Here is a 24,345-nt window from a genome sequence, read left to right as displayed (position 1 = left end):
TCCCCCAGAGTTAGATAAGTCCATACATACCCTTCTCATCTCCGTGCGTGTTGTAACGCTGTCTGATGCACCCACCGCTAGCCTCGCTTAGCACAGATCCTGGAGGTAACCGGTTCCAACTAGCCTACTGCTCCCAATAAGTGACAAAATAATACCAACAATTTCCTATTTACATGTTGTGATTTGTATAGTCACATGAGACACAGCCATCTTCTAACCGTATACAAACTGGGAACTATATTCTCAGAAAGGCGAAGCACTGCTACTCTCTGCTGTTCACCACGGGGCTTCTCAGGTGCTGCAAGCAAATCACTCCGCCCAAGTAGCAGAAGTAGCAGTGCTTCGCCTTCCCAATAAGTCGGCGTGTTCCTTTAAGGTTGTAGAAAGTCAGGAAGTATTGTGAACAGATCATTCAGCCATTTTTTTTTGTTGTCCCACCCTTAACACCATCTTATTTTTGGAGCTAGTAGCCAAATTATTTCTTTGTTTTTCACATCAGTAATTCAGAGTATCATGCTCTACTGTAGTACTGCTTGGCTAAGTAGCCTATCAGTTAAAAATAAAACAAAGCTATTCAATCAGATTAAAATTTGTTCAAAGATTATAGGACTACCTGTAGCACACTCCTTTCAGGAGGCTCATAATAATAGTATGCTTAGACAGGCCAGAAATATTTCAAATGACTCTTCACGTCTTGCACAGTGAATATCAGCTTCTGCCTTCAAACAGACGCTTTAGAGTTCATTCTTTTAATCGCATCAGACTTAAAAACTCTTTCATACATCAATCTATCCTATTGTTAAACCAGCTACATTAAATCTAGTGCAATACTTACTTTAGGGATATACGTCTCCAAGACATTGTCTGTGTGTATGTTTATGTTTATGTCATTTTCTGTTGTTATACATGTTTTCTTTGTTTTTCCTATTTGGAAGTTTATGTCATTTGAGGTAATGTTTCATGTATGTCTGTTGTTGTTGTTGATCTCGTGTATGTTTGTATGTATGTGTATGTCCTCCTTTTTCTATGCGAGCCACCCAGGGATGCACAAAGAATTTCAGCCTTGGCTGACAATAAAGTTGTATCGTGTTTTCTCATCCTGTGTGTGTGTGTGTGTGTGTGTGTGTGTGTGTGTGTGTGTGTGTGTGTGTGTGTGTGTGTGTGTGTGTGTGTGTGTGTGTGTGTGTGTGTGTGTGTGTGTGTGTGTGTGTGTGTGTGTGTGTGTGTTCTCTCAGGGCGCGGCAGCGTACCCAGAGAACGAGGACCAGCAGCAAAGACTGAGGGAGGCTGCGGAGGGACTACGCGTGGCCACCAATGCTGCTGCTCAGAATGCCATTAAGAAGAAACTGATTAACAGACTGGAGGTCAGTGATGCCGGCTCAACCTTTACCACACTTTGTCCCAAGAGAAATGGCTCTTTTAGGAAAAGGAATCTAATAATATTTACAATAAAACATGACATTAACATCAAGTCTAATCCTAAATGTCACCATCTCTAAAGCACCTAGTATTAGGATACCAAATCACCATCTCTAAAGCACCAAGTGGAGGCATCCCTTAGTACCAAACATCAGCGAGTATTAGATGTTGATTTCAGCAGCACGTCTTTCAGCATTAAAATGTCAGGGTTTTTAAAAGTTTTTTTTTATACAGATTTAGATTTGTTGTTACTCTTTTTAAAATGTCCTGAAATAGGGAAAGGAGTAATCTATCATCAAAATAGATCGAAAGGGGCTCATTTGCCTCGAGGTTATTTGATTCACGGCTCAATTTAACTTGAAACTAAAATATTCAACTCATTACCAGGGTTTATGAATTTTGCTGCATTTGTTAAATGCTGTACATGCTTAACAAGTCCCTTAACCTTTTATAGTTTGTTACGATGTGCCGTTTTATGCGCATTTTACTTCATGAAAATGAGTTGTAGAAATGCACTTGAAATTGTATGGAACAGACTTTTATTTATGCTGTATTTAAACTCAATTGCACTACAATTTGCTATTGTTTAACAATGTATGGATGCAGCCAGATTGACAGAGATGCTTTCAGCTTATCATCTTGTGGATATAAATTTTGAAAATGTAAGGAAACACGAACCCATTTAGAAAAACATCAGGACCGTAATTGTAAGTCCCTTATACCACCTGACAGGAGAATTTAAAAGCACATATGTGACCTTAGAAGTCTTTGCTTTAAATCAGGGATGGCGAACCTGTGGCTCTTGAGCCGTATGTGGCTCTTTGCCTGCTCCTGTGAGGCTCTTACTGTGTGGCTGGGGGCTGTGTCATTGGTTGATTGTTGTTTTTAACTTTTCTGAAACATACAGTATTTCAGATAAGTAAAAAAAACACATTTGAATGCATCTGCCAATACTGCCAATACATTTGCCAGTTATTTAAAAATAGAAAATAATGCAGCAGAGTTTTGAGGACAGATTCTGCAACCTGAGGAAAAACAGCGGCCACAGATCACCTTCCTCGTTAACCCTTTCACTGCTGAATCCGACTGTTAGAAAGCCCCTTTAGTGACAAATGATTGAGAGAGTTGCTTCGAGAGGCCACAACCGAGTTCAAGCAAGACCTGAAAAGGACTGTGGATAACAAAGACTGTCAGGTTTCCCACTGAGTCAATCTAAGTGAGAAAAAAAACTATGAAAACTGCTATGTATTATTACTGTCATCAGATCTGGAAGACACTGTTGCTGTTGTAGTGTGGATGTGCCTGTGTTGTGTGGCTTTTTGCTATGGTGCGGTTTTTTTTGTGGCTCTTTATACCTAACTGGTTGGCCACCCCTGCTTTAAATGGACACTGAGGATAGGCTGATGCAGAGACAGGAGGAGAGCTACCGTTGAACCATATTTTACATGTGGATGTTTTTATGGGTCTGTATATTCCTTAGAATGCTGCCAAGCAAGCTGCTGCTGCGGCCACACAGACCATCGCTGCTGCTCAAAATGCTGCCGCCTCCAACAAGAACACTGCCGTTCACCAGCAGCTGGTGCAGAGCTGTAAGGTGAGGATCAATGCTGGCAGAATGGTGCCATTTACTTTTTTGCTTTGTTCCATTTTTCCTACTTTTGTGAAGTATTAAAATAGTTTACTTTGTACAAATTTTTCTTTCATATCCTTTCTGTTTGTATTGTGTTCATACGAATGACTTGCTTGGTGATTGTGTGTGTGTGTGTGTGTGTGTGTGTGTGTAGGCAGTGGCAGACCACATCCCACAACTTGTCCAGGGGGTGCGCAGCAGTCAGGCCAAACCAGAGGACCTCAGTGCACAACTAGCACTCATCATTGCCAGCCAGAACTTCTTACAGGTGCAGTACACACACACACACACACACACACACTATGGCCTTTCCATTTCTCACCTTCGTTGGAGAGGAGATTGTTAAAACTTTATACCCACATACTCACATTGAGTAACTTCAGTCCTACATTAGGAACCAGGCTGAACAAAGTATAAATAGTGTTTCTGCCATGTGGGGATCCATTGAAAATAGGCCTGTAACCTCCTTTTTGGTGTAAGCAGGCAGTTAAAGAAGCAGTGGTGTGGCAGGATTATGTGTTTATTCCTCTGTTGCACGTTTAGAGCTGATGGAGGAGCATGGGGTCTCCACAAATACCAACACATCATTTAACCTTTGTTCCTCGTTGTTGCTCCAACTACAATGTAGTTTTCAAGACAGTTCCTTAATGCTCTAAGGGGAAAAATAAGTTTTATTTAACTTTTTTTTCTTTTCCACGCTGCAGCCTGGTGGTAAGATGGTGACCTCGGCCAAGTCATCTGTTCCCACGGTGACGGATCAGGCTGCAGCCATGCAACTGGGTCAGTGTGCCAAGAACCTGGCCACCTGCCTGGCTGAGCTGAGGACGTCTGCACAGAAGGTAGAGCACGGACACACAGAGGCCCTCGCCTATGTGGCAGTGCATGCAGGAAGTCACTGCAGTTTACATGCAAATGGATGCAAAAACAAACCTAGAACACTTACATCATTCCAGAAAGACACTGTGCCTGCTTCATGGTTAAAATCATGGCATGGGCAATAATGTCAAAATGTAATTTAATTTACTACTTAGTCCACATCAGATGAACTGAAGTGTGAAGTGCTGTAGTAGAAGCGTTTTAAGCAGACTTCTCAGTCACCTGTGTCACAGTCAATCAGTTGACCTGTGACAATAGTTTGCACTTTCCTCAGGTGCAGCATGTATATGTTTTGTGTATAGCGGTTGTCTGAGTTTATAATGAGCTGAAACTGACAACAAAATATTACAATAATATGAAATAATATAATATTTTTGTTAAAGGATTACTACTTACAATTGAAAAACATAAGTAATAACCCATGTAACGAATTGTGAGTGACCGCAGACTTCCTTGATTTTCTAGGCCCATGAAGCCTGCGGCCCCATGGAGATCGACTCTGCGCTCACTGCCATCCAGACCCTGAGAAGTGAGCTGCAAGATGCTAAGCTGGCTGCTGTTAATGACCAACTGAAACCACTACCTGGAGAATCAGTAAGAGTCAGGTTTTTTAGACCCGTAAGACTGACTAAGGATTCAATTATCCAAATTTAACATGAAAAATGGCAGTTGCATTAAGTCCAATCAAGTTATACAAAATGTATTGAACCACCAGCAACTTGTGCCTAAAGAGGGTCTAATGGGTTTGCGGCCTAATATTTACTTACATATACAACTTTTTATTTTCCCCCTTTCCCTTTGCTTTAGTTGGAGAAGTGTGCTCAGGATCTGGGCAGCACCTCAAAGTCAGTGGGATCCTCCATGGCTCAGCTGCTCACCTGTGCTGCACAAGGAAATGAACACTACACAGGTTGGTACCACTGACACACTGTCTTCTTCCAAAATACTTGAACCTCTACCAAGGAGCGGAGGTCATGTAATCGCCTCTATCCACCTGCTTTTTAGTTTTCAAATTAACGTATCTCTTGACTCATACAACTTTTGCTTTGAACATACACAATGCCAACAGCCACCATGAGCATTGAAACCAATTTTAATAGAATGCAGTCACTGCCACAAGTCCATCTTTCAGTTACAAGCATATTTTGCCTTGCAGTACACACTGTACACCAAGCTTCTTTCACGTTTTCATGTTACTTTGAAATATTTGAACTACTTGAGACGTAATTTAATAATCCAATCCAATTACCCAAAACACAATTTTGCCCTGATCTCACATAATGCTCTAAATTGGCTGCTTTGTATGATGCAGTAGGCTAACGGGCCGGCTACATTGCACGTGTAACATATGCAGAGCAGATGTTGTGAACTACGCTTCCATTATAATCAATGAAACTGGCTACACCTGACACGAGAGCAGCTCGTAGGGGTAACTGCTGCATACAATGTGGCTTCATTCCAGTTGTTTTATCCCATCCAACTGATGTGTTGTAAATGAGATGTCAAATTTCTTACGAGACATTTGTTATTGGACCAAATTACGTTTTTGTCTGCATTTCTTGTCGCAACACATTTGTCAGGTCAGAGCAGTGGTGGAATGTAACTAAGTACATATACTCAAGTACTGTACTTAAGTACATATACATATGAGGTACTTGTACTTTACTTGAGTCTTTTCTTTTCATGGCACTTTCTACTTCTACTCTGCTACATTTCAGAGTCAGAGTCAACTTTTTACTCCACTACATTATTCTGACAGCTTTAGTTACTAGTTACTTTACAAATTAAGATTTTTGCACAAAAATCATATGAAGTTTATAAAAACACGATATTTTATGATAAATTAAACTACCCAACAATATATAGGCCTACAAGTAGAGCTGGAATGATTAGACGATAAAACACTTAGTTTTTCGACAGAATTGTTTTGATCGTTTCCAGTTTCTAAAATTTGAGGATTTTTCTGCATTGAGTACTTTTACTTTGAATACTTTAAGTACTTTTTCCTGATTATACTTACATACATTTACTTAAGTAAAGGATTTAAATACTTCTTCCACCACTGAGTCAGAGGAAACAATGTATATATGCAAATAGAATGTCAGTCTTTAGGATTTTCAAAAATGAGTAAATGATAGTGACGGTATCTTGTCTAGTAACTTTCTGTTACTTGTGATCCTGTGTGTAGGAATAGCAGCCAGGGAGACAGCTCAGGCCCTGAGAACACTGGCCCAGGCGGCCCGCGGCGTCGCTGCCTCCACCACAGACCCCAAGGCTGCTGCGGCCATGCTGGACTCAGCTCGTGACGTTATGGAGGGCTCGGCGCTTCTCATTCATGAGGCCAAGCAGGCACTGATTTCCCCCGGAGACGCTGAGAGTCAGCAGAGGCTGGCGCAGGTGAGATGGTTCAGGATTGCTTGGGGGGGGTTGGAGTCTGTTCTGCTATGTCTATGTCTATGACTCTTGATGATGCAAGCGGGAAGGCTCAGTCCTTCATTTTCTGTCAGACTATAGCAAATCAAACTGCAAAGACAATACTGCAGAATTCTGCTGGTTGTCAAAACTAAAATATGCTCGCAACTTGTTAGTCCATGAGACTTGTTTACAAGCACTTATTTCAAATTTAATTCAATATCTTTTGCTACATATTTTCTTAAGGACAAAATCTGAGCCAGATGAATGTCTACATCTGCTTAGGATTACATGAAAGTGAACACCTGTCAAATATAGCAAGGGAATCCTATAATCAACCTGGTGGCACATTTACAGGCCAAGTACCTTCATTATTGATGTCTTGTCCTCCTCATATTTTCTCAACCAAATTATAGGTTTCTAAATAGCAATGTAGAGAAAAACACAAATGAAGCAGTTTTTCTCATCTTAATGAATACTTTTCACACTTTTTTTTATCATAATAATACTTTGTCATTTGAAATTGCTATGCTAGATTAAGTTGATGTGTGATGTGACAACCCAGTTTGTGATTTGTTGCACAACCAAAGAGGAGACACACACACACACACACACACACACACACACACACACACACACACACACACACACACAGAGAGAGACACACACACTGGTTGATATTCATAAAAGAAAAAACAAAAAAATAGCAAAATGTGGATATCAATTATTCTGTCAGACTGCCTTGCTCATTAGCATTTTAAATTCAGATTTCTAGCTCAGCCTGGTTGCTGTGAATATATAACACCCTCTGACCAAGGCTGGTGAACCTGCTGTGTGTTCCAGGTGGCCAAGGCTGTGTCTCATTCCCTGAATAGCTGCGTCAACTGTCTGCCTGGCCAGAAGGATGTGGACATGGCTCTCAAAAGCATCGGGGAGGCCAGCAAGAAGCTGCTGATTGAAACGGTGAGTTTGGTCTGTGGCTAACCAGACCTCTGCCAGCAAGATTAGCATCACGTGTGTCATTAAGTGCCCCACAACAAAAAAGATCCTTGATCTGAATGTATCACTATTAATGACATAAAAGTTAAAAAGCGAAGTAGACTGCTAGATAGAAACGTTTCAGACATTATTTCACTCTACTTTTTAGCCATTTTTACATAATGTTCTGAGTTCAGACACAATTATTATTATCATACACAGCATTATTGCAACCGTTTCAACGGGGTGTAGATATGGTAGTTTTTTTAATTGTTAAATTATCTTAAATCAGTGCTCCACAATCCACATTTTACAATAACTGGCATTACCTATATGTAAATGTTATTTAACCACAGTTAAATGTCTGTCTTTCATCGTGAACTCCTTCTCCGTGTCCTCTGTTCAGATCCCTCCAGCCTCCAAGTCCTTTCAGGAGGCCCAGAGCGAGCTGAACCAAACGGCAGCAGACCTGAACCAGTCAGCAGGCGAGGTGGTCCATGCATCCAGAGGCTCCAGCAGCCAGCTAGCGTTGGCCTCTGGAAAGTTCAGCGAAGACTTTGATGAGTTCCTGGATGCTGGTATAGAGATGGCCGGGCACACTCAGGTCGGTCTTGTTGGTTGTGTATAAATAGGGCTCTACCAGCCTTTTTTTTCATTTAGTTCAGACGGCAGTAGCACTTTTCAAATGCATATCACTTCAAATGTCACCACTCAGACCTGCATGTGGACAAAATAGGATCTCAGATTCTATGGAAATATGTTATCCGTCTGCGTGTTTGATAATGTTATAATGTGTCACTTTAGAAAAAGGACGACCAGGTGCAGGTGATTGGTAACTTGAAGAACATCTCCATGGCTTCCAGCAAGCTGCTGCTGGCAGCTAAGAGTCTGTCTGTAGACCCTGCAGCAGCAAATGCCAAGAACCTGCTAGCTGCTGCTGCAAGGTACCACAACTAGCCACATACACACCTACACATTGTGTTTTTTTTGCCTATAGTATACACTCACCTAAATGATTATTAGGAACACCTGTTAAATTTCTCGTTAATGCAATTATCTAATCAACCAATCACATGGCAGCTGCTTCAATGCAGTTAGGGGTGTGGTCCAGGTCTAGACAATCTCCTGAACTCCAAACTGAATGTCAGAATGGGAAAGAAAGGTGATCTAAGCAACTTTGAGCGTGGCCAGACGGGCTGGTTTGAGTATTTCACAATTTGCTCAGTTACTGGGATTTTCACGCACAACTATTTCTAGGGTTTACAAAGAATGGTCTGAAAAAGGAAAAACATCCAGTATGCTGCAGTCCTGGGGGGCGAAAATGCCTTGTTGATGCTAGAGGTCAAAGGAGAATGGGCCGACTGATTCAAGCTGATAGAAGATCAACTTTGACTCAAATAACCACTCGTTACAACCGAGGTGTGCAGCAAAGCATTTGTGAAGCCACAACACGCACAACCTTGAGGCGTATTGGCTTACACCAGCAGAAGACCGCACCGGGTACCACTCATATCCACTAAAAATAGGAAAATGAGGCTACAATTTGCACGAGCTCACCAAAATTGGACAGTTGAAGACTGGAAAAATGTTACCTGGTCTGATGAGTCTCGATTTCTGTTGAGACATTCAGATGGTAGAGTCAGAATTTGGCATAAACAGAATGAGAACATGGATCCGTCATGCATTTTTACCACTGGGCAGGGTGGTGGTGTAATGGTGTGGGGGATGTTTTCTTGGCACACTTTAGGCCCCTTAGTACCAATTGGGCATCGTTTAAATGCCACTGCTTTCCTGAGCATCGTTTCTGACCATGTCCATCCCTTTATGACCACCATGTACGGTATTAGTATGGTGTTCCTAATAATCCTTTAGGTGAGTGTATATATTGACGTGTATCTAATATTTTTTTCTTAGAAGTGCTAGGTATTTCTTGTTGAAATTGTTAGGATGCAGCCTGATTGTAAAGCTGATGAAATGTTCCCTATTATTATTATTATTATTATTATTATTATTATTATTATTATATAGAGAATATTAAGAATTTCAAACATTTGCTGATGGACTGCATAAGCTTGCATACACAAACACAGGCATACAGATATACACAAGGATGCATGCTCAGGCTTTGTTATTTACGCACAAAAACCTCCAGTAAATGTGCTTACACATGTAAAAACTTGCATACTCACAAACACTTATTACCATACACGTTCAATGACTAGGTTGTGATATATTTATTTTTCTGCTCGTTTGCTTGTTTCAGATCAGTGACTGACAGCATTAACCAGCTGATCACGCTGTGTACACAGCAGGCTCCTGGCCAGAATGAGTGTGACAATGCCCTGAGAGAACTGGAGGTAAACAAAACTTTACAACCTTGTATTTACTTTTGATCTTTGTAAAAAAAAAAAAAAAACGTGAAACATTATCTAAGACTCATACTGCTCACTCATCTCCCAGGCTGTCAGAGGAATGCTGGACAATCCCAACGAGCCGGTCAGCGACCTCTCCTACTTCGACTGCATTGAGAGTGTGATGGAGAACTCCAAGGTAGGCCTGCGAATCAAACAGCCTAGGGATCAAACACCCAAGCACTCAGAGCTTAGCATCCTATCTTTTTTTCCGCTGACTGCTCCTTTGTTCCGTCCAGGTCCTGGGAGAGTCTATGGCAGGTATTTCTCAGAACTGCAAGACTGGAGATGTGCCGGCATTTGGAGACTGTGTAGGATCAGCCTCAAAAGCCCTGTGTGGCCTCACTGAAGCTGCGGGACAGGTACAGAAACGTCTCTCACAGTATGGGAGCTACTAAATCATTTGCCTTTTTGTTGGTAGTGGCAATGCTGGTGCATGCTGATGTGGGGAGTTTGTTTTTTTCCACAGGCCTCCTTCCTGGTGGGTGTGTCTGATCCCAACAGTCAGGCAGGGCACCAGGGGTTGGTGGATCCCATCCAGTTTGCCAAAGCCAACCAGGCAATCCAGATGGCCTGTCAGAATCTTGTAGACCCAGACAGTAGTCCCTCCCAGGTACATGCACTTACAGTGTTCTCTTTATAGCAATCATCCAAAAACCTGTCAGTCTGATCTACATTATAACAGGATTAGATTAGATGTTTGCAGAATGATCAGATGGGTATTTTAGCTTTTCTGCAGTGTACGATTTATTTTCAGTTTAGAGCATTGCATGGAAGGATTGTTAAACCTTAAGAATGATATATGGTTGTGAGTGATTATTGGTTGTTTTATTGCTTTAACCCCCCCCCCTACATAATACATAAACCAAGTTTAAGGGGAGGTGCATGCTAGTACAATACAGTACTAAATACCATTAACTGCATAGAAATGTTGGTGGTACAAACGCTGGACTTTACATGGCTATGATTTACATACAATTCCAGTTACTAATTCAACATCTTGTGGTTTATAATGTGGCAGGTGCTCTCTGCAGCCACCATTGTCGCTAAGCACACCTCGGCACTGTGCAACGCCTGCCGTCTGGCTTCCTCCAAGACGAGCAACCCAGTTGCCAAGAGGCACTTTGTCCAGTCTGCCAAGGAGGTGGCCAACAGCACCGCCAACTTGGTCAAAACCATCAAGGTAGGATTTATTTGCCAGTCTTGTCAAAAGGTTGGCTCTGTCCCCTAATTGGCTCACCACAATATAGATATGGATTTAGCTTTGACAGTAATGTCCTTTGTAATTGATGCGGGAGGATTTGTTGAGTGATTGTGATTCATATTGGCTCATATTTGTTCCCACAAATAATTTCTATCAAACCTCCTTCAATGATTTGTTTAATTGTTGACTCTTGGCTTAGATAACTTAATAGGCCTTCATATTCCGTCTCTCTACTTTTTTAGGCTTTAGATGGTGATTTCTCGGAAGAAAACAGGAGCAAGTGTCGAGTCGCCACGGCTCCGCTAATCGAAGCTGTTGAAAACCTGACAACATTTGCTTCCAACCCAGAGTTTGCCAGCATCCCAGCTAAAATCAGCAATGAGGTAAAGCCATGTGAACATTAGTGTTCGTAGTATTCATACACAGCTCCTACATGTATTATTAAACCAATAGAGGTTTGTAAAAAAAATTGTGGCAGATGCTGGAAAAAAACAGGATATTGTATTAAATGCATACATTTCTACATCCTCACTAAAGTTCACTTTGTTTTTCTGTAGGGCTTTGCGGCACAGGAGCCCATTCTCCAATCAGCACGCTCCATGCTTGACAGCTCCACCTACTTGCTCAAGACTGCACGCTCATTGGTTATCAATCCCAAAGACCCGCCCACCTGGTCTGTTCTGGCTGGTCACTCTCGCACTGTGTCCGACTCCATCAAGAGTCTCATCACGGCCATCCGGTTAGTGAGCGATAATGTATTCTGATGTAACAAATGGGAAACCAAAGATGGGTGACAAAATACAGTATCTAAATGGCAAACTTTACATGCAAATGAGTAACAGTTACAACATTGTGGGAAATGTTCTTATATGACATACTTTGTACATATATACAACTCTTGTGTCAGTACGGTAACTATGAAGTTACCGCCAGCAGCCGCTTAGCTTAGCACAAACATCTGCCTACCAGCACCTCCAAAGCTCACTAATTAATACAATATATTTTGTTTGTTTTAATCTGTAACAAAAACGTATTTTAAAAACAACACGTTTTGGTGTTATGGGTAGCTATGTGACTATTTCACGACCAGGAGCAGCGACTTCCTGGAGTCTTTTTGTTGTCGTTAGGTTGCCAAGCAACCAGCGGAAACTCCAGAAAGTTACAAAAACATCATTATTTTGATCATTTACCCTATCTTTACACCAATGTACTCTGTTTCCCTGCAGTGATGTAGTTATTTCTGAATACACAAAGGGGATTATGGGAGGTGAAAATTATAATTAAGTTTTGATTCATTCAACTTTTCATACATTGCTCTATAAAAAACCTGTGAGACTGATGCAGCGTCCTTGACAAAGGATGCCCAAATGCTGTAATATGGCATGATAAATGGTTGCTCATATACACTATTATACTTTTTACTATATTCAAACTCCACAGTTTAAATTTGTAATCTCCTCTTTCACACCTTTTGTACCTGACCTTGGTCAGAACAAAACTGATGCCCATGAGGAACTGATTCCCAGTGTCAAACGCACTTAATTTTAAGGTTCCTGCTTGGCTCGGAATATCTGCACATTAGCATTCACACGCAGCCAGCTTAGCATCTTAAATTCTGATGCCCTTATCACAGTTTTTCTTTATAGCCTGCAAATTATGTACTGGGAGTTTGGCCTGGGCCTTTTCATAGAATTCAGTGATACACTACGGTGCCAAAGAACACTAATGGGAATGGACTCCTGCATCCTACAAAAGCCAACCTCATTACTTTGTTAGTCTCATTACACGCATAGATGAGGTTTTATTTTAGTTTTACTTTTAGTGTGCCGCCATGCATGGAAATGGGTGTATAACTAAACTTATTTTGCCCATGTGGCTGCTGCCCCAGACCACTCAGAGGCCTCAAAGCTAATTTGGCTGCCCTGTTTGATCTGCCTGCATAGTGATGAGACACTACAGGGCACATTACAGCTGTGTGACCTGAGCAGCAATGAGATGAGGGAGCCGGTAGAGAAGATGTTCAAGAGACATCCTGGAACCTGTCTGTGTTTTAATAAGTGTTGGTTATGTTAACATTTGCACTTCTTTTCTCTCTTCCTGTCTTCCAATATGTCTCTTTTTCCTTTCTTTGTCACCCTCTCTGTCCTATTCCCCCCCCCCCCCCTATATCATCCTTCAACTTCTTTCTCATTTCTGTTTCCAATCATTTTAATGCTTTCTGTTTCTCTTCTTTTCCTGTTCCTGTTTTATTCTAAGGGACAAGGCCCCAGGCCAGCGGGAGTGCGACTCATCAATTGATAACATCAACAAATGTATCCGGGACCTTGAGCAGGCCTCTCTGGCAGCAGTCAGCCAGAACTTAGCCAGCAGGGACGATATCTCACTGGAGGTAAGCAACCATCAGGAAATAACTTGACATTTTTTTCACAAACTAACTACCGGTATCTTTCTCTGTTTGCACAAATGTTCTGCAGTGCAAACCCATGTTTTTATTGATCCCTCTAGTAGCAAACCTGCAGTACAGTGTGCATCCCCCCTGGATCTGTATGCCCCTATACCTGAGATTGGTATATTTCAATGCAGAACTTGGCACAGAGCAGTTTTTGGCACTTGCACCAGTGTTGTTGCATTATAAAGAGTTTTAATTTACATATTAGAAGTGACTTGGGGCAAATATTGCCCTGTTTAGTTTCCTGCCTATTGCTTTTTAGCAGCTGACTAATTTGAATGTACCTCTGTCGCACATAAAAAGCAAGACAAAAACTAATTTCTTTTTTTCTTCTCTTCAGGCGCTACAAGAGCAGCTGACGTCCACTGTGCAGGAAATTGGGCACTTAATTGACCCCGTTTCCACCGCTGCCAGAGGCGAAGCTTCCCAACTAGGACATAAGGTATATAGGGCAGGGAGTTAATTACTTTACTTAAATACCGTAGCTGTGGAGCAACACATTAATACTTTTTTAATGGGTAGCAGTATTACACATTTCCACGTGTTAGGTGTAGTATGTCGAGACAAAATTAGTATTCACTATCTTACAATAGTATAATTTACTTCATTTAATATATGTTTTGCTTTACTGTTTCATAGGCAATGCACTTTCTTCAGCCAGTACATGTCTAAATGCTCTCTTTACTCTCTTTAAATGACCATTGATGGTGTTCATTGACTGTAACTCTTGTCCATTTGAAAATTTAGCATTTGCTGAGAAATTGAAGAGTTCTCACAGAACTGGTTAAAAGTCTTTCGCCCCTTTGCCTCAGGTGACCCAGTTGGCCCGTTACTTTGAACCGCTGATCAAGGCCTCTGTGGGTGTAACATCCAAGTTGAGGGATCACCAGCAACAGATGACTTTCATGGACCAAACTAAGACCCTGGCTGAGTCTGCCCTGCAGATGCTCTACGCTGCCAAGGAGGGTGGAGGAAACCCAAAGGTATAACCATTTTGCTCTTTCTTGTATGTTGCTGCTTCACCCCTGGAAGGCTTATCTGGACACTGTTATTTAATCAGAATTAGGTTTATTGCCAAGTTGGTTTTTAACATACAGTACAAGGAATTTGCCCTGGTGTTTTGGTGCGTAACAATAATCATATATATATATATATATATATATATATATATATATATATATATAATATAATATAATATACAAGTGCCCTTGTGTCTTGGTGTCACACTTCAGGCATCACATACCCATGATGCCATAGCAGAGGCAGCCCAGCTCATGAAGGAAGCGGTTGATGATATCATGCTGACACTGAATGAGGCTGCGAGTGAAGTGGGAATGGTGGGAGGAATGGTGGAGTCCATCGCAGAGGCCATGGCCAAGGTAAGTGTTGCTGAGCACGGTGAGTCTCGCAGGATGTTTGATGCTTGGGTTCAGTGCACGCACCGGAACATGGCTATTAGCTTTACATTTGGCTGGATACCAAGATTGTGATTGGTCAAATTACTTCACACTGTCTTTCTAGTTCTTTAATAAGACTTCAGAGCTGCTACATACAGTCATCTCCTCCATCCACTCGTCCAATGGCAATAGACTAAGCAGAAAAGCCCAGACATCCTTCTCTGGTTTTCTTTTTCCACTTTATGCTGCACCGCTTACCGAAATTAAGTGAGGACACAATTGTGATTTTCTGCGACTCCACATCACATTACCATTTTGACATGATCTAAATGAGTTGGCAAAATTGCATAGATGTATATATCTTGTTTTGGCAAGGGCCACAATTGAAAGAGCCAAAATACTGTTGAGAAAACAGGGCAAATATATCGGTTAAAAGGTTAGTGAGTACATTGAATACAGAGTACACAGAACTGGCAGGAAAGCAGCCAACATTTTCTAATTTAGATTTCCTTTTTTCTTCTTTTTTTTTTTTTTTTTTTTTTACTCATGATTTCTTGTTCCTGCGTTCCTTGATTACAGTGTCTCCTAGGCATCATAACAAGTCACTCATTAGCATATTAATACAAATGACACCATTTAAGCAGAGGGAAATTGACTGTACACACAGCCAGTGTTAGGCCTTTAGACCATCTTTCCAATTAACAGTCCAAAACTATTGGCAAAGTTGTGAAGCAAGAAAACATTTTATCTCAAGTACAGACAGAATAGCATCAACTAATTACATCCCTCCTCGTCTCTCTGAGTGAGACTTATCGCAGGAGTGGAAAAAGTGCCTCGGGTGTGGGGGTCACCAGAGGCAGCATCACCTTTTTGTGGCACGTCATGAATAATTAATGAAAGTGGTCCATTTTGGATCAGCATGATGAGGGTGTTTTTTGTCCACGTGTCACTCAACGTGTGCATGTCACATGTTGATTAAAAGAAGATAATCCTATTAGATAATCCATCAACATAATGGCCACTCTCTGCAGAGGTGATTTAAAGGCTTTTCTGATGAACTATTAGTCACTAAGCCAAGACCGCAGATTATAAGGTGCTATCTCACTCGGGGCATTAAGCATACATCATGTACTTGCGATATTGTAGATTAATTTCGACACCAGCATGCATTCCCCGCATGGCGTCATCTGTATCGTCTCCTCAGCTTCGCTGTGATGCTGAGCGCTGTCTAATTTAGCAGAAATGCTAGAAACATAATGTATGCACTGCAAGCTGGAGATCAAATGTTTTTGTGGATGATGCTATTTTAAAGCTATAATTACAGAGTGGATTTGGTTGATAACTCATGAGTGTTTATCATTCATTCCGAGTGTTTATTTGAATAAAAAAATTGCATTAATGTTGGTTTGCAGATGAACTGATGCCTGCGCACCTGGCAGAATTATTATGATTAAAGGGTAGATTAGAGTGAACAAGCCACTGCAACTTAAGAGCTGAATGATTGATTGTCTTCATGTTTGAAGATGTTTGTACCTTTTTGTGAAGGACAAACCAATCACGCCTATAATGAAAATTGCAGTACCGTTTAACTGTGTGTGTGTGTGTGTCTGTGTGTCTGTGTGTGTGTGTGTGTGTGTGTGTGTGTGTGTGTGTGTGCGCGTGCTTAGCTGGATGAAGGTACACCGCCTCAACCTGAGGGCTCATTTGTAGATTACCAGACCAGTATGGTGAAACACTCTAAGGCTATTGCTGTCACTGCTCAGGAAATGGTAAGTCTTCAAAATAATTGTTTACATTGTTGAACTGTTTTGAAAATACAACCGTGACTCTGGAATACATTTTCGTTGATTAGATCACAGAAAAATGTTTTCAGTATCAAAATAAAACCAGCCTCAGTATGTTCATTACCACCTGCTTTGTGTCATATATACTGTCTTTATATGGAACACATTTAGCGCTTTATAACAAAGAACGTTATTATTGTACAGGCAGCCCCTTCGTGTACAGTTTATTAACAAGGAGCCCAGAGGGGCAGTGGAGTAAATGTTTGTGGTTTAGTTTGGACTGACAGTCGGTGTGTGTTTATCTCCCAGATGACCAAATCAGTGACCTGTCCAGACGAGCTGGGAGGCCTGGCCTCTCAGGTCACTGTGGACTACAGCCAGCTGGCCGTTCAGGGACGACTGGCTGCTTACACAGCTGAGCCAGAAGAGGTGAGGATGGCCTGGGTGTCACCCAATGACTATTATCCCTATTATTCCACTATTATTATCTCCCTATTATACAGCTCGGCTACATCATTGACACGTATAGCTGCATGTGTATAAAAAATGGGATGTGAACAATTGGCACAGAGGAGAAAAATGTCATGGTGGAGCTGAGACACATTTACCATTTACAGTACTGGTTTAATTGTGATCTAAATTGTCTCTCACAAACTGGATTCCCTTATTCTGCACAAGGATAATAGCTCAGTAAATTTGTACTGTACCATGTTCTCTGTTTTCCAGATCGGTTTCCAGATTAAGACCCGAGTGCAGGAGCTCGGACATGGCTGTATCTTCCTGGTCCAGAAGGCTGGAGCTCTGCAGATCACTCCCTCTGATGGCTTCACCAAACGAGAGCTCATTGAATGTGCCCGTGCAGTCACAGAGAAGGTACAGTATTATCTTATCATTAATTAATCTGGGTTCGAATTTTGTTATCTTTTATTTCTAAGAAATACAGTACATAGTTCTGTCAATTATTGTCTGATGAATTATTTATATTCTATATTGATTATCTAATCTATCTATAATCTATCTGGATCCTTACATTAATCCAATATATTACTTTTCTATCTTCTATCTTTTCTTAAGTATATTAAAACAAAATCCCTCAGGGCTGGAGGTTTTCCTGCTCGGTCTCGTATAATCCACTCCAAACTAACTCTGTACAATGTTGTTCTTTACTGGAATAGTAAAGCATTATTTTCTAGCTGTATACTTTACACCAAGTGATTCTGCTGTCGTGGAATCAGCAATATAAGGGGGTTAGTGCTATAATTCATTTTATCACATGCCTCCTGAATTAATACATTTTGGAAGAAACCATTTGCTAACGGCATGCTTTAGCTTCAAAGGCTGGCTGTTTATTTCATTGTCCTTGGCAAAATGCATTACTCTGCAGACTGTAAATAATTCATACTTAAGTATTGCACCAATCATATTCAAGCAGTCCAGCAACATCTCACCGATATGGCCTGTGAATGCAAACAAATTCTTTCAGAGATTTTAGCAGCATCCCCACAGTTTTGCTGTATAGATTGTAAATTATGACTTTTTTAAATTTATTTTGCTTAACCTCCTAATGACAAGAGATAATGGTTGTCTGTGTAACATGTCATGCTTGCTCTGTTTTGATCCCCTAACCCAACTTCAAGTAGTCATTTTCTTTTTAGTAGCAAGAATCCGGAAAACATCAGTTAATCATTTTGTCCTGCCACTCAGGCATCTGCGAGGAAAGCAAATGGTGTCGAAACCAGTTTGACACATACTCATTTCACTGAGTGAGTGATGTTGTGCATTGCTCTGCGCCAAAATGGTGTTTTGCTATCACAGCAAAAATTTGAATCCTCTTGCGACTAGTGTTTTGGGCTTCTCGGTTGAATGCATTATTTGTCACGTTCCAAGGAGATGCATTTCACAAACAATGCAAAAGGGAAGTGTTTGTCAGAATCCGTAGCAGTGTGTTGCTTTTTTTCTGCTCTGTTTTGACCAGTAAAGGTGTGTTCAAGTCCACTCCAACTGACCAAAATGTAGTAATACTACTTTATAGTAAGAAACCAATTGAAAAAAATAATAAATTGGTTGCATACAAATTAGGTAAAATACACTAATCCAGCTGCTTTTCAAACAGTTACGGTATGTAAAATGCACTTCCTGCCTTAGGTCAGAATTCTGCATATCCTCACCTGTATGATTATAGGATGTGATGTCTGTGTGTATCCTCAGGTGTCCTTGGTGCTCTCGGCCCTCCAGGCAGGCAACAAGGGCACTCAGGCCTGCATCACAGCAGCCAGCGCAGTGTCTGGCATCATCGCCGATCTGGACACCACCATCATGTTTGCCTCCGCCGGCACACTCAATGCAGAGAATGACGAGTCCTTCGCTGACCACAGGTTAGAGCTGGAAATGTGACAGATTGTGTCTGCATACAAATACAACTGTGCGAGACAACCACTAAGTCTACAAGTACAAGACTTGACTGGAGTCTAGGATTTGCCCTCTGGTTATCTTTCATCTGAAACTGACAGAATGACATATTAGCTGGTGAACAGGGTGCAGGAAGTCTCCGGAGTTAGAAACTACAACTAACCCTCAGGGTTTAAACGATAGAGGAAGTGTCACATATTTACTCCTCTTGCTCTTAGACAAAAGACTCCACTTGGAGGCAGGATTCCCGAGGTGTTATTTAAAAAAAAAAAAAAAATAAGTATGAAATCATTCTGGTTATTTTCTGTGAAATCCCACATTGTTGTGCAAATGTTTAGTAAAAGTGTCCATAATCTGACTGACTTGTGATAAACTTTGTTGGCCTAGTTATTTTTGAATTAATTAAGTTCAAAGAGATATATATCTAATGATCCAAGACAAGACTTGGCACATTACATGCCGCTATGAAAGAAATGATTAACCTAGATCCTTACAGATAATTGTTCGTGAAACTGTACTGTACCTCACTGAAGAATCATGAAAGCAGAAATGAAGAGAAGCCCTGCTGGGGCAGGATGAAAGAGAATGGAATAACTTCAAATGATGTCACGCAGCTCGCTTAAGAATCAAGAAGAAACTTTGCAGCAGCTTCCTGCAGTTTCTCTTGTCAATTTTAGAGTAATAACAGACTTGACTCGTGACATGATCCTACCTATCCTCAATGTCTTTGATATGATGACTGTGATTTACACACATTTACATTATTATTTCTGCTGTAGTAAGATGCCTAGATCAGGGCTTCAGTCATTGAAAGAATATCCAACACTTTTGTCTTCCTTCTTTTTCTGCCTCCAACATCTTCTCTCTCAGGGAAAACATTTTGAAGACGGCCAAAGCTCTGGTGGAGGACACAAAGATGCTGGTGTCCGGTGCGGCTTCCGGTCAGGACAGGTTGGCTCAGGCCGCCCAGTCTTCTGCCAAAACCATTACCCAGCTCACAGATGTGGTCAAACTGGGAGCTGCCAGTATTGGCTCTGATGACCCTGAGACACAGGTTAGCCAGTCTTGTTTGTCTTCCCTCAGCTTTCTGTTTGTCCTTTATTCACTGTGTTATTAGAGATATGGAAGAATGAACCGTGAATGGCGGTAACCTTTTCAGTGTTTTGTCTCTTTCCCAGGCTGAGTTGTGACAAATTGGTGTCAATCTGCATGTCCTTTCTCTAGGTGGTTCTGATAAATGCAATCAAAGATGTGGCCAAGGCGCTGGCTGAACTCATTAGTGCCACCAAGTGTGCCGCTGGCAAGGCAGCAGACGATCCGTCTATGTACCAGCTGAAGAGCGCTGCCAAGGTGAGGGGATCAGGGAGTCTGCAGGTCCTGAAACTATGGCATTTTACTTAAAGGCCTCCAGAGGTTATGTATACAGTTAAACATGGTGTCTATGTCTTGAAATATTAAATTAGCATAATCAAATCAGTTGTGATAATTTGTTTTCTAATAGGCAACCATTGCGCTTATTTTCTCTGTTTTCTCCAGTGAGTATAATGGTCTTATTTTCCCTTGCACCTGATATGAAAAAGGTGTATTACAAAATCTCACATTCTGTATGCATAGCAGGCATCCCCCTCTTGCTCAGACAGGGCCATTAATCAGCTACAGCACCCGTCCTGTTATTATAAAACCTGTTCACATGAGTTAAACTAAAGACTGTGTCTCAGTAATGTAAATAGCCAGGAAATTGATAATTTGGATAGCAGGAAACTGGGATATAATAAATCATCTGAATCCTTGGATTCAACACACATGCAGTGTAAATTTTCAAAGCCACGTAATCCACCGCTGACACTGCTGGTTGCTCATTATCACCTCAAGCTGTGAAGTTTGGAGGGAAGAAAAGTCTGTTTTCACAGCTCAGTGTGTCATGGAGTCTTTAACAACATGCCTTACAGGCAATTTAAAGGACCTGAGGTGAAAAAAATCTTGTAAACCCTTTGTAAGATTTGAGCTTCAAGTCTCCAGGGCAATGGGCTTTCCTGCATGGGTACTGTGCGCCTCCTAACTGTGAGTTTGATGTAGTACACCCTCGTAGTCCTGTGCAATGCTTGAACCATTGAAGAAAACACTCTGGGCTTTTAGCCATGATCATACAAAAAAGTTTGCTAAATATGCTTGCAATGTTAAGACATTTTAGGTGGAGCCACTGAGACATGTATAGTGTTAGCTGTCCTATTGTTGCAGTGTAAACCATCACTGGATGTGGCGATATGTAGGTATCAGTTGTTTTTGCCTCTGTCTTTGTTTGTATTTGTAATATTCTTTCTCTCCTCAATATCACAGATATAAACTAATAATCTTTTTCCTCATTGAATCAAAATGGATTGAAATATACTTCCCGGGTCATCTACTCTGATGCACATAATTTGGTTGCATTGGTCATCATGACACATAAACATGCTCTAGTGCTCCATCCTCATTGCTGTGAAATGTTGAACGTGAAATGAACGATTTACTTCACTTTTTGCGTTCTTTTGTCTGTGTGTGATGATATTTGTAGGTGATGGTTACCAACGTGACTTCCCTGCTGAAGACGGTCAAGGCTGTAGAGGACGAGGCCACTCGGGGCACCAGAGCACTGGAGGCCACCATCGAGTGTATCAAACAGGAATTGGCGGTGAGGACGGGTGTAGAGGCATGTGAAAGGAAGGATATTGGACAACAGTATAGACCTGGGCGATATTTATTTTTACTTTTTAATGAACCCCAGTGGGGAAATGACAATTTTTTTCACTACACCCACTGCAGGCCTGAAATACACACACATGCTCAGGTCCTATACATGCACAAATGGAGAGATGTCAGAGTGAGGGTGCTGCGACTGCTGGATTTTTTAACCAAGTACATCGATGTCGATATTGCGGCAATATTGTATGGTTGACTATTGGTGCTTTCACAAAATATTTACACAATTAGAGTTTTGATAAATAATCACCAATAATGTAGATACAATGACTAAGTGGGTAAAGGCAAATAATAAAACAGCTAGTAAGCCTGGTAAGTTCAGAAAATTATATCACTTTACTGTAATGCAGCCTTTAAAACCAGGAATCCGTCTCATATCACGTTATTACGATATCCAAAATTTAAGACAATCTGGCCTCATATATCAATGTCGATATAATATCTATATTTTACCCAGCCCTACAACAGTATCACCCGTATGACCAATATTACATATGACGGATTGATGCTGAATGATGTATTTGATGTTTAAGAAGAATATTTCGGCTTTTTGCCTTTAAATTAAACTAATCATGAATAAGTAAGGGGCTTACTCTGCAAACTCTAATAAGTTTTGTTGTACTGGAGATATGTTTTTTTTTAACAGTCTCCCAATCAAATTTGTACACTACCTGTCAGATGACACCCACCCACTTTGTCGTCCCCAGGTGTTTCAATCCAGGGATGCTCCCAACAAGACGACCACACCTGAGGAGTTCATTCGCATGACTAAGGGCATCACCATGGCAACTGCTAAAGCAGTGGCTGCAGGGAACTCTGCCCGGCAAGAGGACATCATCCATACAGCCAACCTCAGTCGCAAGGCTATTTCAGACATGCTCACCACCTGCAAGGTTCTTTTTTCCCCTTATAGAAGAATTCATACATGTCTTCATGTCGTTACATGATGTCTAAAATACAGTGGCACTCATAAGTTTATGAACCCATGCTAAAGTTGACTAAAAAGAGGAATAAAAAATATCATCTTTTGGAAATTGATCTTAATCAATAATTGGCATGGTTTTATTTCAGTTAACCTAATAGCTGGTTTGATTTGCATTGAGAGATGATTTTATGGAAAGTACCCCATGCCAATCTCTAGGTATGGTGAAGGGTATGTGATGATGTGGGGCTATTTTAATTCCAAAGGCCAAGAGAACTTTATCAGGATGCATAGTATCCTGGATCCATGAAATAACTGGCCTTTAAAAATAAAAATCTGCCTTCCTCTATGGGAATTTAACATAGGGGTGTACTGACTTATGCCCCCTGTATTTTAAGGAAGGACATTTATTTAGTTATGATACTTATTGGATATGTTTGATAATTATTCATTCACAAAGAATTGGTGTCCTTAAAGGTTGGATTTTCCTCATTTTTTTAATTAAGGCATTAAGATCAATTTCCAAAAGATGATTTTTTTTTTTTTCCTCTTTTTAGTCAACTTTAGCATGGGTTCATAAACTTATGAGTGCCACTGTATATACTTTTTATATATATATATTTACTCATAAAAGGAAAGTGTATCATTCCTGTTGAATCTAGAGCATATATGTATCTTTCAGCAAGCGGCCTATCATCCAGAAGTCAGTGAGGAGGTGAAGAACAGAGCGCTGATGTTCGGATCAGAGTGTACAACTGGATACATCGATCTACTGGAACAAGTTCTATTGGTAGGTTGAACAGTGTGTCAGTAAGTAGCTTCAGAGAGAGATATATTCTTTATTAGCATTTACAAGTAAGACATTATGCTTAGCTTATGCTTAATTGCGTCTTATTCCCCCCCTTTCATGTTTCTCTCCCTTATTTTCCAATATAGAAAGGATTTGACAGTATGTACTGTATGAAAGTTATCAGATCAATTGTTTATTTTGTATCTGATTTTTCCAACACCTCTTTGAAACTATATGATGCTCACAGTGAAATATTCAAACCCAAGATGTCATCATTTTATGAGTGCACAGTTCCATAAACTGAAAACATTCTAGATTTTGCTCATGAATCTTTATTATGCATTTATCTGATGTTCAGCATTAAGTATTTGATATACAGAATTTGTGGGACATTTGCTATAGTTTTGTGGTTTGATGCAATGATGCTTGGCCACACACATTTTGTAAGGTTGGAGAATAGAGTTTTAGGCGTTAATAAAAATACAATATAATTTAGTTTAGGTGTGCCCCCCCCCCCCTTTTTAAGCAGAGTAGTCTGTTCTTTTTTTTTCTTCTTTTTTTAAAAGGTTTAAAGATTTTTTTGTGGCATTTTTAGACCTTTATTAGACAGGACAGCTTAGACATGAAAGGGGAGAGAGCTGGGGAATGACACGCAGCACAGGGCTGCAGGTCAGAACCGAACCTGCGACCGCCACGGCAAGGACCGAGCCTCTGTACATGGGCGCACGCTCTACCAGGTGATCCACCCAGGCACCCGAATAGTCTGTTCTTAATGTGTGTGTGTGTGTGTATGGGTGTTTGTGTGTGTGTAGGTCCTGCAGAAGCCCACTGCAGATCAGAAGCAACATCTGGCAGCTCGCTCCAAACGTGTGGCGGGAGCTGTCACAGAGCTCATCCAGACCGCTGAGGCCATGAAAGGTAAGGG

At 40.9% G+C, this 24,345-nt stretch overlaps 1 protein-coding gene across 3 annotated transcripts in view; it reads left to right on the top strand.

Moving 5' to 3' along the window:
- Positions 1 to 24,345, top strand: part of tln2a (talin 2a) — a 101,485-nt gene that overhangs the window by 66,739 nt on the left and 10,401 nt on the right. For all 3 annotated transcript variants that reach the window (XM_035999335.1, XM_035999336.1, XM_031314279.2), the window contains 31 exons: positions 1,236 to 1,364; positions 2,900 to 3,013; positions 3,204 to 3,317; positions 3,754 to 3,888; positions 4,391 to 4,519; positions 4,733 to 4,835; positions 6,114 to 6,322; positions 7,181 to 7,300; positions 7,722 to 7,919; positions 8,120 to 8,259; positions 9,579 to 9,672; positions 9,776 to 9,865; positions 9,966 to 10,088; positions 10,196 to 10,339; positions 10,748 to 10,909; positions 11,173 to 11,313; positions 11,488 to 11,669; positions 13,187 to 13,319; positions 13,720 to 13,821; positions 14,192 to 14,362; positions 14,612 to 14,758; positions 16,444 to 16,545; positions 16,870 to 16,989; positions 17,287 to 17,433; positions 18,769 to 18,935; positions 19,840 to 20,023; positions 20,194 to 20,319; positions 21,524 to 21,640; positions 22,416 to 22,601; positions 23,313 to 23,420; positions 24,233 to 24,338. In XM_035999335.1, coding sequence (XP_035855228.1) covers positions 1,236 to 1,364; positions 2,900 to 3,013; positions 3,204 to 3,317; positions 3,754 to 3,888; positions 4,391 to 4,519; positions 4,733 to 4,835; positions 6,114 to 6,322; positions 7,181 to 7,300; positions 7,722 to 7,919; positions 8,120 to 8,259; positions 9,579 to 9,672; positions 9,776 to 9,865; positions 9,966 to 10,088; positions 10,196 to 10,339; positions 10,748 to 10,909; positions 11,173 to 11,313; positions 11,488 to 11,669; positions 13,187 to 13,319; positions 13,720 to 13,821; positions 14,192 to 14,362; positions 14,612 to 14,758; positions 16,444 to 16,545; positions 16,870 to 16,989; positions 17,287 to 17,433; positions 18,769 to 18,935; positions 19,840 to 20,023; positions 20,194 to 20,319; positions 21,524 to 21,640; positions 22,416 to 22,601; positions 23,313 to 23,420; positions 24,233 to 24,338 — 4,243 coding nt within the window. The remainder of the gene's footprint in view (positions 1 to 1,235; positions 1,365 to 2,899; positions 3,014 to 3,203; positions 3,318 to 3,753; positions 3,889 to 4,390; positions 4,520 to 4,732; positions 4,836 to 6,113; positions 6,323 to 7,180; positions 7,301 to 7,721; positions 7,920 to 8,119; positions 8,260 to 9,578; positions 9,673 to 9,775; positions 9,866 to 9,965; positions 10,089 to 10,195; positions 10,340 to 10,747; positions 10,910 to 11,172; positions 11,314 to 11,487; positions 11,670 to 13,186; positions 13,320 to 13,719; positions 13,822 to 14,191; positions 14,363 to 14,611; positions 14,759 to 16,443; positions 16,546 to 16,869; positions 16,990 to 17,286; positions 17,434 to 18,768; positions 18,936 to 19,839; positions 20,024 to 20,193; positions 20,320 to 21,523; positions 21,641 to 22,415; positions 22,602 to 23,312; positions 23,421 to 24,232; positions 24,339 to 24,345) is intronic.

The sequence above is a fragment of the Sander lucioperca genome, chromosome 3, assembly GCF_008315115.2.
Source record: "Sander lucioperca isolate FBNREF2018 chromosome 3, SLUC_FBN_1.2, whole genome shotgun sequence".
Lineage (NCBI taxonomy): Eukaryota > Metazoa > Chordata > Actinopteri > Perciformes > Percidae > Sander > Sander lucioperca.
Note: the sequence above shows the minus strand (reverse complement) of the source record. Positions and strands in the feature narration are given on the sequence as shown.